This window comes from Henckelia pumila, chromosome 4 (genome assembly GCF_033568475.1).
Source record: "Henckelia pumila isolate YLH828 chromosome 4, ASM3356847v2, whole genome shotgun sequence".
NCBI classification, from domain to species: Eukaryota; Viridiplantae; Streptophyta; class Magnoliopsida; order Lamiales; family Gesneriaceae; genus Henckelia; species Henckelia pumila.
In genome coordinates this window covers 150,533,793-150,545,009 of record NC_133123.1, presented here as the reverse complement: position 1 = coordinate 150,545,009, position 11,217 = coordinate 150,533,793, and the positions used below count along the sequence as shown (strand labels likewise).

Here is an 11,217-nt window from a genome sequence, read left to right as displayed (position 1 = left end):
CGAGCGTCTCTTACTTCATGAAACTGCAAGGGAAAAAGTTGAAACATCCTTCAACATCCTACGACACCTTCCCACAAAAGAACAACACAAGATACTACGAATGGTTGGCTCGTGCAATGGTCTGTGCTGCTTCCACGTACACACCCCATGGTATGTCGGTAAATTCGCGACGACGGTCTACGTATACAACCCGTTAACGTGTGAATATATAGAGATTCCGGAAACAGGAGGATCTGAACATGTCTGTAGACCAATGATGTCCATAGGATTCGGTTGCAGCTCGCATAGAAACGAGTTCAAGGTCGTCAGATTCTTGTCCAATGAAGTACCTGATTCGGATGGATCAAGAATGCTAGTAAAAGGACAAGTCTTCACAATCGGGGTTGATAGTGGATGGAGGGAGTTTGAGGATTCGTGCATTCCTCGGTCAATTAGCATGTATTCAAGTTTCTTGAATGGAGTGCTTCATTGGTCGGGCATCGAAAACTCCTCCCCTGGATTATCTCGTGTTATCTATGCATTCAATATTGAAGAAGAAAGATGCCGGAGAATCCAACTTCCACCGTCTTTGCGGAGCTTGGAGAATAATAACCTTCTGCGGAGGTTGTCTATAGGCATATTGAATGATCATTTATGTGCGGTTGCGGTTGGGCTTGGGGATTGTTATTTTCGTGTGTGGATAATGAAGGATTACGGGGTCGTGGAATCTTGGACTAATTACATTCTTCTGTGTAACCCGTTTCCGCGGAGGAGTTTAATGTGGTTTCCTGGTTTCGTATACAAGGTTTCTTCGGATCTGTTTGCTGTGAATCAGGAAGACATGGAATATTCGTCTATATTTGTTGGCGATGGGGAAAAGGAGCAAATAATCCATGGCCGCAGTTGTCAGTATCTTTCTGTGCCGTATGTTCCGTGTTTTTGGTCATTGAATGATGTTGTGAAAGGAGGGAGCCACAGAGTAAGGAAAATTTTACGATCTTCAGGAGGGAGCCACAGAGCAAGGAAAATTTTACGTAAAAGATCGAGAGTAACACTCCTAGAATAGCACCATCCAACAGATAATGGCAGGAAAACTCAGTCTCTGTTCCTTGCTAATAGAGCTTGATGATTGTTTGCATTCGACCTTTACTTTGGCAGGAAATGTTATTTTTGAATGTAGAATTTTCTAAATAATACAGTTTTAATAAGCCTTTTGAGATATAAAATGTAAAACATTGAAGATAATGTTACTTGTTTATATAAGCCTTTGAGATACAAGTATTAGAAAAAAATTGAAAACAGAGGATGCTACAAGTATCATATCATTAATAATACTTGCAAGAGGAAATACCAAGACATACACTGGACTCTCCGTATCACTTCTTTAATTACATGGATTGAAGATATCTGCTGGGGAATTGGCAAATACATATTTACAAGCCAAATGGATGCGAAAGTAATAATACTATTATGGCGTTGTATACTAGGTATATCAAACATAAAGCGCCATATGTTGGCACCAAAATTGTATAAAAAGGCTAGACATTGGGTCGAAATTTCTTCGCGTAAACGTTTCTTTCTCCACCATTCGATGTCCCCCAAAACTGTAATGGGTTAGATGAAATATTCTTCTCTTCTTTATATATCTGTGAGGTTGTAAAGGTATAGGTTAGAAGCTGGTATAAGAACTGATGGAAGTGAAAGTTAAATCGATCAACATGATTTCATGCATAAGAAACATGTCCCAGTGTCACCCCCTCTCCCTCGTGAAAAACCCTTCAGATTCTCATTTCATCTCAAATTACGACAGTTTAGAGTAGATGTGTACCAAGATAGAGGTGAACACCTAGCAATCTCCAAGGTTTGATGATGAAGTTGTGGGTATGTTCTTCATTTCTTTGGCATCTGTTCCTTCTGCGACAGAGGAGGTTTCTTCTCCTTTCGAAATCAACGTGCCTGGATTCATACGTTGGACCTCCTCCTTTGTAACAATTAATATTTTGCGAACCATCCCACAGAATTCTCTGTTTTCAACAGCAGAAACAAATAGTAAAGAGCCAGCAATAAAATGGAATATAGGTAAGCAAGGTGTGTTCAAAACTTCAACTTAAACACGTGAATTCCATAGGAAATCTTACTCCCAGGGATCATCTCCAACGAGCATCATATCATCCTCGTCATCAGTATACACAACGAGCCAATCACTGGTCCGAGACTTGAGTTCACCATTGAAATCAAACAAAGTATCCAATTCACTAATCAGTTCGCTATAGTTACTGAACTTGGCAAGTTCCACAGATCTACCGAGGGCAGTCCCTTGCTTGTGAACCTAAATTCAGGAAAAAAATTTCATTAAAAAGTGAGAGATTTAACGAAAGAAAGGAAGTGGTTAAGATACAAACCTTGGTGCAACTCCTTGTCGAACCAGCATGCCCTTTGCTTTCTCTGTCTCTAGATAAAATATTGAAGGTTTTGAATTGCTTCTCTTGCTCACTAGTGGCAAATGGATCCACCAGTTTTGTTCCCTTAACTTGATCAGAAGACGACTGATCAGATTCAATTGCAGGGGTTTGATTAACACGCTTAACATTCTGCATATGACCCGATGGTTCCATCATCACAGCGTGTGGCATTGCTGTATCCAACGGTGCAGAGTCACTTATGAGAGAAATACCAAAAAGCTTACAGCTCCCTTCATTTAGTTTCATGGCATCATGCTGTTTTGTGAATAAAGACTTTGGAACCAGCTCTCTTGATTGGGACGACATTTGGAGGAATGGTGAAACAGGTGGAGGCATCAACCAGTTTGCTTGGTGATTGTCACTTTTGGAATCATTAATTATTGAAAAATCTCTAAAAGTTCCGTATCTAACATCCCCATGTGTCCGAAAAGAAGAATCAGCACCTTGTCCATGGGTCTTTAAGCTTGAATCCATCAGATTAAGTGAGAAACCAGAAGGCACTGTAGACCATGTGTTCCCAATTAAGCTAAATTTATCTTCACGCACTTGTGCTACTCGCTTTGTAGTCATTTGATCACCAGGAGGCAAACAGAAATCACGTGGTGAATTAACCTGTAACCCAAAACCTGACAGAAGATCAGTGAATGAGGACTCGGGCCTTCCCAAAGGTAACCACTTTTCTGGCCCACATCTTCCTGAAGAAGAGGCATCAATCTTCCCATCATCCAATGAGGGATTCCATGGTAGTAATGGCTTTTCAGAAGAATCTGATTCATTATTGCCTCTCAAGGTCGATAATTCTTGACCTTGCAAGACCCTTGAAAACCCACCAGCAGGTGAAGGGTCTACTACAGTCATCTTGGGTGGACCTACATTACAGAAAAATTATAATTGAAACAAATTTCAATCCCCAGTAGTCCAGTACGATGTGGAAAAAATAGCAAATAGCATATCATCTAGCAGACTAATATAAGCAGCACACCTTCCCTAGTAAGAACAGAAGAGTCGGGGGATGAGGGTAAAGCAGTTGCACGAGGCCTTTTTTGCCTGGGCACTGGAAGTGGATTCAATGCAGGAGGAGAAAGAGCAGGTTCTATTTTCCACGGTGAAACTCTATCTGGTCGAGAAATTGTTGAAATTTCATCCCACCGCACCTTCAGCACAATTGAGAGATGAAATGTCAAACTGAGATAATGAAGGGATTTTGGAAAAACAGGGGATTGAGCACAAACTTTCGATATTTCTTACCTTTAGACATCTCCATTTTGATTCAGCCCACCTTCTGGAATCTGCATCTTCAATACCAACGATAGTTCCAGTAAACCTACAAAATTAATATTGGTAAAAATGCATAAACTATGCCCACTGCATTCATAATAAATATCGCATATCATCATTCAAAATGCTAAGAGTACTTGTTCAGAAAAGAAAATGCTAAGAATACTGCCTACCTCTGCTCTGGAGCTTCTTCACCTTCAAACCTCATTTTGAATCTCATCCCTATAGAGTAATTGTTTTTAACAGACTCCATATACTGATCGAAAGGTACGATAAACTCAGCTGGGCTGGTCCTGTGATATGTATAGTAAACACATGGACAACAATTAGAGCTCCGAAGAGTTGAAAATATGCAACCACCAGCCACTATCTTTTAACAGCCCACTGTATTTAACTATTCACTCGGTAAGTTAAGGTTTTTAATCCAAGAATTTTGGACATCTCAAATGTCACTTTGACAGCAGCAGATTGGTATGCATTCCCATAACAAAGTTGATGTGATCATTGCCAACACATAAGTCGCTGATTGTACTCTCAGAAGTAATTTTTTGGGAAAACAGCACAAAGACAAGGGGTGAGGTCAAATCACATACCTGGGCTTGTAATATACAATGAACAAGCTCTTGGTCTGAACTGCATGCCAGGCTGTTGCCAAAACACCAAGATGCATACTATGGCTTGATATGACCGACGACGGAGCAACTCCCTGTTGTCTCATGGCACGCCTAACTCCAACCCGCAACTCTCCATTCTCCCCTCTGAAAATATTTCACACTAATTTCAAGCATGATAAAGATTGATGCGGAAAGCTGCATCGTAAGCTAGTAGCATCAAACCTTAAAAATATAAAAGCATCCCCAGCGACAAGCCTCTTTGAGCTAACAAAGACGCTCCAACCACTCTGAAGGAGGTGTCTCCGAGGTTGGCCTGCATGCCAGAGTCCTTACAAATATCATCATCCCATTCTCACAAAAGAAATGCAATGCTTAAATAGTTGACATACTTGGAGAAACTTCAATGATACAATATAAGGTTATGAGAAATCCAGCTATCTATTATGTTGCTTTCACCTTTATTTTAGCTGTTTCTCCATAAAAAAAAAAAAACAAACCAACCAAAAAAAGTTTTTAAAAAACAGTATCTGTTTCTGATGCATTAATTTATCTTGGTACAAAATTTGATATTTCAAATATCAATCACTGTCACTAATTTGCCCTCCTGTTCTATATGAAGATAATCTAAAAAGATTGAAATTCAGAACCTGAAATTTAATCCAGGAAATAAAATACACCAGCATAAAAGATATCGAGGAATTCAATAACTAACATGGTCAAACAGATCAAAGGCTGCAATTGAGATATCATATCAAAACTTAAGCAAATGTAATAAAAACACGAAGATTGATTCACTTCAAGTTTACCACGAAAAATATGCCTGAATCGCCACTCATTCCCATGCAAATCTTTGGCCACCAATTCTTGAGTTGGGGGTTGTCTTGACATGTCCTATTATTAAAAGGAATAAAACTGTCAGTAACACCATTAAATGGCAACAGGGTCTCAACGACTTTCAGCTTGATTACTTCTAACCAGTGGGGGAAGACATTCATCAGCATGCCGTCTCAGCACCGAAAACCCACCATGCGTGCTTGTATCTGATGCAGTAAGGGTCTTACAGAAAGAATGAACGTGAAAACACGGTGGCGACGGGGGCAGAGGTTCCTTCTTTACTGCATTCTCATCTTGCTGCAACACCAACCTTCTTTAGAATTAATTCAAAAAACTCTAACTCAAAATCTAAAGAGCACACAACGAACAAAGAACTATCCTACCTCAGGTTCGGGCATCAAAGTAACCTGAGCATACACCTCATCGGTATCAGGTTCAGCCTAATCACACGGAAAACCCATAGCTCAAAATAAATTCATTAAAAGGGGTAAACTACACAAAAATTTCCAAATACCTTCAAATCTACATTAACCACTCTGCAAAGGATCTTGGAAGGAAGATCGTACAGCGGCATCTGCTGGTCTGCGCTCTGATTAGTCGATGCCTCCACCTATTCAAAACAAAACACCCCACAAATTACGAGCGCAGAACGAAACTACACATATCAGCAGGCATGGAACAAAATCTTCCAAACCCGTTTAAATCAACCTCCAAAATGCCTTTGATTCTCCTCAAACATACATTCCGTGAACAAAAAATCAGCTCAAACCACTAGCTCGTATATTGTAAACAGCCCGAAATCAGAAATGAGGTAAATAAGACAGTAAATTAACATAGATCAATCTAAGATGAGAAAGAAAACCGGCACACTTTTACAAAACAGAACAGAAAATAAACAAGAGGGAAAAAACCTGTTCTATGTGACCCTGAGGAAAATAGAAAACAAGCTCGTTTTTACGAGGAACGGTTACTAAAGGACCGGCGCAGGCCTTCCATAGCTCCGTGTACAACGCCATCTCAGCATCCACTGAAGAAAACCGCAACAAAAGAGAGAAATTGGCGCCGACGGAATCCATCAAAACAACCAAAAAAAACCAACACAAATTCACCACAATTACCTTTTCCGGTGCCGAGGCTCCCCATTTCCGACCTGGAATCACAATCATTCAACTCGCTACAGCCCTTGATCGACACCTCGGAAGCAGCCATTTCTTAAAACCCAAATCTCAACTCAGATCTCCCATCCCCCAATTCCCAGACAGAATCACGCCAAACCCACAAAAATAAACACTGCTCAGCCCTCAGCAGAGCGAATAAACAGGTACTTCAGACTACAAAACGCGTGTTACTGGGACGGGATTCCACAAGAACTGAGAGGAAATCTTGGGAGAAAAACTTGATGATGGGTATCCCTGCGTGCGTGTGCAAGTATCGGAACTATATCTTCAAGCATGGGAAGCTAAATGGTATGGGAGAATTGATAGCTAATTGGTGAGGAGAGAGAAACAAGGCTTGTCGATAAGAAGAGGACTCCAGAACCGGTGTGGACTGGGTAATAACATTTTTAACCGTGGTCAAAAAACAAATCACTTCTAAATTCCAACCACGAACATATTGAGTTCGAGATTTGATCGTAACAAATAAATATCATTACCCAACTCAAAATTTATCCACATTTCTATTATATATCTATTTATCCATCAATTTTAAATTTTCATAAAAAAAATTTTGAATCAGAACAAAAAACTTGTTAAAAGATTGAATTTTTCGTGTCAGCGTTATAACCTGTGCGGCAGTCGCTATCTTTCGGTACACATTGTGTAAACTCTTGAACTAACGTAATAGCCTACAAACTATGCTAGCTAGGTAAACGGTATTAAACAAGTCCTGTGTCACATACTAATCCAAGAGAATGTCGGTAAGGAGCATCGAACTCCTGAATTTTGGTCAAACGTTCATTCTATTTTCACTTGTTTATAAATGAAAAACATGTGAATAGAAGTTAGGACTTTAATTTCTTGATTTCTCAAACAAATTTATGTTGTTTAGAATAGCCAAAATTATCAAGAGAGTAACTAAATTTAGTAAAATGACAAACACTTGATGATCTTGAAGTAATCAAATAAAATTGACTCCGTGTACAAATACGAAAGAAGAGAAAATATTCAAAGATCCGGTCTACCTGATTACACCAAAGAATTTCTCATGTTTAGGGGGCAGTATTTAATAATGTCAGCTTTTAACAACGTTAGGCGGTGCCAAGATCCGATTGGGCAGGAACTTAACGGCGTTTGTCTCCGACGTTAACTCCGTTCCCATGGGGAAATGGGCCTGTCGTGCTATTTACGGGCAACAATACGATGGGGGTTTTAGTGCGCACACCACCCCCACTAACCAGGGTCAGGCGCATTTTTAACCATGGTTACTTTTTATTTTCTTTTTCTTGTGATACTCCGCTGTCCCCGGCTTCCCTGCGCCTGGGTGGTACAATCAAAAAACCACCCCACCCCACCCACTTGTTTTGTGATTTTTGTTTGATTTTAATTATGGAGTACCAAAATTGGTAATATGGTGGTCCTTAAATTATTGTGCATTGTCATAAAAAGGAAAATTATGCATTTTTCATTATATTTCTTGTGACTAATTCATACTTTTTTTTTGTTTAATTTAATAAAGTTACTTTCATATACATTTCTTTTGGTCCTGAAACTATCTCTTCAATTATTAAAAGAAGAAAATAATATCTACTTAATTTTAAAATATTTTTTTCTTATTTTCAAAAATTGAACGGTTTTGCAAAGTTTTTGTTTCATTCCATTTATTAATTGTTTTGGAAGTCCTTTCGTTTATTGATTATTAACTGCGATTAGTCAATTAATTAATTCTAGTTTTCTAATTAAAGCTATCTCAAATTAACTTCGTATGTGTAATTTGATATTTCCTCAGTTTCATTTATATAGTATTGGTTTTTTTATTCAGATTAAAAAATCATTTAAAAAAATAAATTATATACAAACTTCTCATTTTATCCCTATTTAATTATTCAAAAAATAATTGCATAATTTTCAAGGTGTAATTAATAAGGTTATATTAGTAAAAAAAATATAAAATATATTATTAAATATAGTTTATATTTGAGACAAATAAAAAAAAAAGATGATCTATATAATTGGGATGAAAAGAATATAAATTAAACAGTACGTTTGGATGCCTAAAAAATAGAAGTTGGAATTGGAATTGAAATTGAAATTGAAATTGAAATTGGATTTAGATTTTAAATTCATGGAATTCAAATTTCATTTTGGTGTTTGGAAAAAAGTTAAAATATATTTTGGAATTTACTAACATAAATTTTAGGAAAATGATAATTTGTAAAAAAATGTTAGGAAAACTTAAAATTATAACTAAATTTTATAAATTTATTATTAGAAATAATTTTATTATTTTTATAAACTCAAATCCAATGAAATCCAATCAATTTTATAAGAATTTCACCAAAACAGTATTTGCAAATCCCACCAAATCCCCTTCAAATCTAGCCCACCAAAGAAAGTGTCGAGACAAATTTCTACACTCTAGGACTTGACCGAAATGGGATGGTTCTCTCTCGGTAATTTACATCAGCACTCTTCTTTATTTTATTTAAAAAAACACACATTTTTTTTGTAAAATAAATTGAATATAAAAACTCGTGATTTTTAAAAATCAAGCATAAAACCTTTTGTAAGTCAGATAAATATACCCGAATTTCAAAGTTTGAGAACGTGTATAAAAGTTTTATCAATTTTAATAAACTCATTAGCGTATGGTTTATGGTAAGGAAGACGAATAAAGTTGATAAGAATTTCATTAAATTAATGCAATTATCATTTTGTGTAGTTGATGTAGGTTTGGTTTGCTAATAAGTTATACCTAATGCCCTAATAGGAATTAATTTTTGTGATGTCCCATTTCAACACAATCCCCCAATGTGATAGGACAAACTTGTACATTATTATCATTCTTATTATCAATTCTTTATTTATTTTTTAAACAACTTTTCAAACTTAGGATGCACGGATAGCGTAATAACATAAGAATTTTACAGCATGATTTTTAGAATAGAAAGAAAATTAAAAAATATTTTTCTCATACGCACAGTATTGATGATATGATTATAACGTGATATTGACATAGTTCCGATGTGTTTATCAAACTGTCTTGTTGAGTGAGTTTTATAGGTCATCAAGATTTTGCGATTCATTAACTCAAAAGATGTTGATTTTTAATTTTTAATTTTTCAATTTCTTTGTTTAATTTAAGGCGTTAGGCTAAGAAATTTAATTATATATTTTTCTTGGCATGTTGTAACAAAAATTGACCACATTTGCGTGCAGAACACATGTGTGCTTTGTCCCTTTCCCAGCCTAGGTAAATAGCTGCTGCCCCTACACGCCAGTAACGGATTCAAAATATATTCAAGTAGACTTTTTCAACCTTAACATTTGCAAAAAATTAAGAAATATCATAGTTTGTTTTATGTTCATGTTTTTGCACACAGTCGATGCTTAACCTTTGTTCGAGTTGAATTCGAACATGACGGATATTTAATTAGTTTTTGGAGTTATTTTTTCTACGGATTTATGCATGCGGTTATATTGATATATATTTATATGTAGATAGATTTTTTTTCAAAAAATTTAAGTGAAATTAGTGATATATTTGAAAAGGTTAATTATTCAAAAACAGAAACATTAGTTAAAAATTGAATTGGTTCTAAATTCGAAGGCCTAACATAGGAAAAGGCTATGTCCGGAAGGGTCCCAACCAAGTTGTCCACTATCAGTTGTGTGAGGTCTAAAAGTTGCAAGTGGATGAAGGAATCTAGCCCGTATGGGATATTAATAACATTTTTTTTTCTTCAAAAAAATAAAATAAAAATAAAAACATTTTTTAAATAAAATTTTAATTATTCTCTTTAATAAGAAAATAATATATTTTTTCGTTACATAGATAATAAATCAAATTATGTTCTCATCATGAATTTTTGTGATTTAGAAACTATTAAATAAGTTTACACACCATGTTTTTTAGGTTATGAAATGGAAATGTCTTTTTTACACCTCCATGTTTTTAAAGTAAGGGTTGTGTTTCAAAAATAAGAAGAAGAAAAAGTAAGGTTTAAAGTCCATATTTTTTTGTTGGAATCCGATATTTTAATCTCATGTTAAATTGTGATTTTCACGAATTTTTATTCTATAAATTTCTCAGTCATTTATCTTCCACACACTTTCTTTAGTTCTTTATATATATTATTTTTAATTGAAGAAGGATATTTTTGTTATAATTAGATATGGAACTCAAGATCTCTATATTTTCTTAACCAAAGGCTACTGTATCGCTTTGATTTTGATATTCAAAATCCATGTACTCTTGCTTCCGAAATTTCTACCAAAATATGTGTTGTTTAGAAAATGCATTTTACCATATGCACGTGAATTGATTGTATAATGGTTATCAAATAAGATTTATTTTTTTTAAAATTAAAACATGAATATATATACTATTTTAAGAAATTATTAATTATACATTAACATGGTAACATATGATCACCGACACAATTAAAAATATTTTGATCTCTAGCTAGAAGCATATATAGTACAATAAATGAATAAATAGTCATTATTGCTATGGCATCATAGAGAGAATCCATGACTTTTTTACTTAAAATTAATGATTAAATAAAAATAATCCAAATTCAAGAAAGTTTAATTAGACATATTCATTTTTGTGTCTTATTATGAATTTATCGTCCAATAATATAAGAGCAAATTGGTGATAAATCCCCAAACCTAAACTTGACTTTACTCTATCTCCTTATCCATAAGATTTTTTGCAATAGCTCCCTAGGACCACCAAACTTGAATATTTAAATTGTTTAATTCTTGTACTGGATTTATACTTTTTTATGCTCAAAATCTAAAGACTTTATGCTAAAATCTGTAGATTTCGTGCTTAAGCATGGTACAAAGAATTTGTGTCAAAAATGGTATCAAAGCATTAGGTTAATT

At 35.4% G+C, this 11,217-nt stretch overlaps 1 protein-coding gene across 1 annotated transcript; it reads right to left on the bottom strand.

Annotated features, from left to right (window-relative positions):
• Positions 1-1,285: 1,285 nt before the first annotated feature.
• Positions 1,286-6,702, bottom strand: LOC140894454 (auxin response factor 2A). The gene is made up of 15 exons (XM_073302960.1): positions 6,286-6,702; positions 6,079-6,194; positions 5,682-5,777; positions 5,551-5,607; positions 5,309-5,464; positions 5,140-5,224; positions 4,556-4,646; positions 4,313-4,477; positions 3,893-4,012; positions 3,690-3,765; positions 3,424-3,595; positions 2,382-3,310; positions 2,118-2,308; positions 1,808-2,003; positions 1,286-1,625 (listed from the first exon to the last, which is right to left on the bottom strand). Exons 1-14 carry the CDS (start codon positions 6,374-6,376, stop codon positions 1,826-1,828), a joined length of 2,523 nt encoding a protein of 840 aa, XP_073159061.1. The 5' UTR covers positions 6,377-6,702; the 3' UTR covers positions 1,286-1,625; positions 1,808-1,825.
• Positions 6,703-11,217: the final 4,515 nt, after the last annotated feature.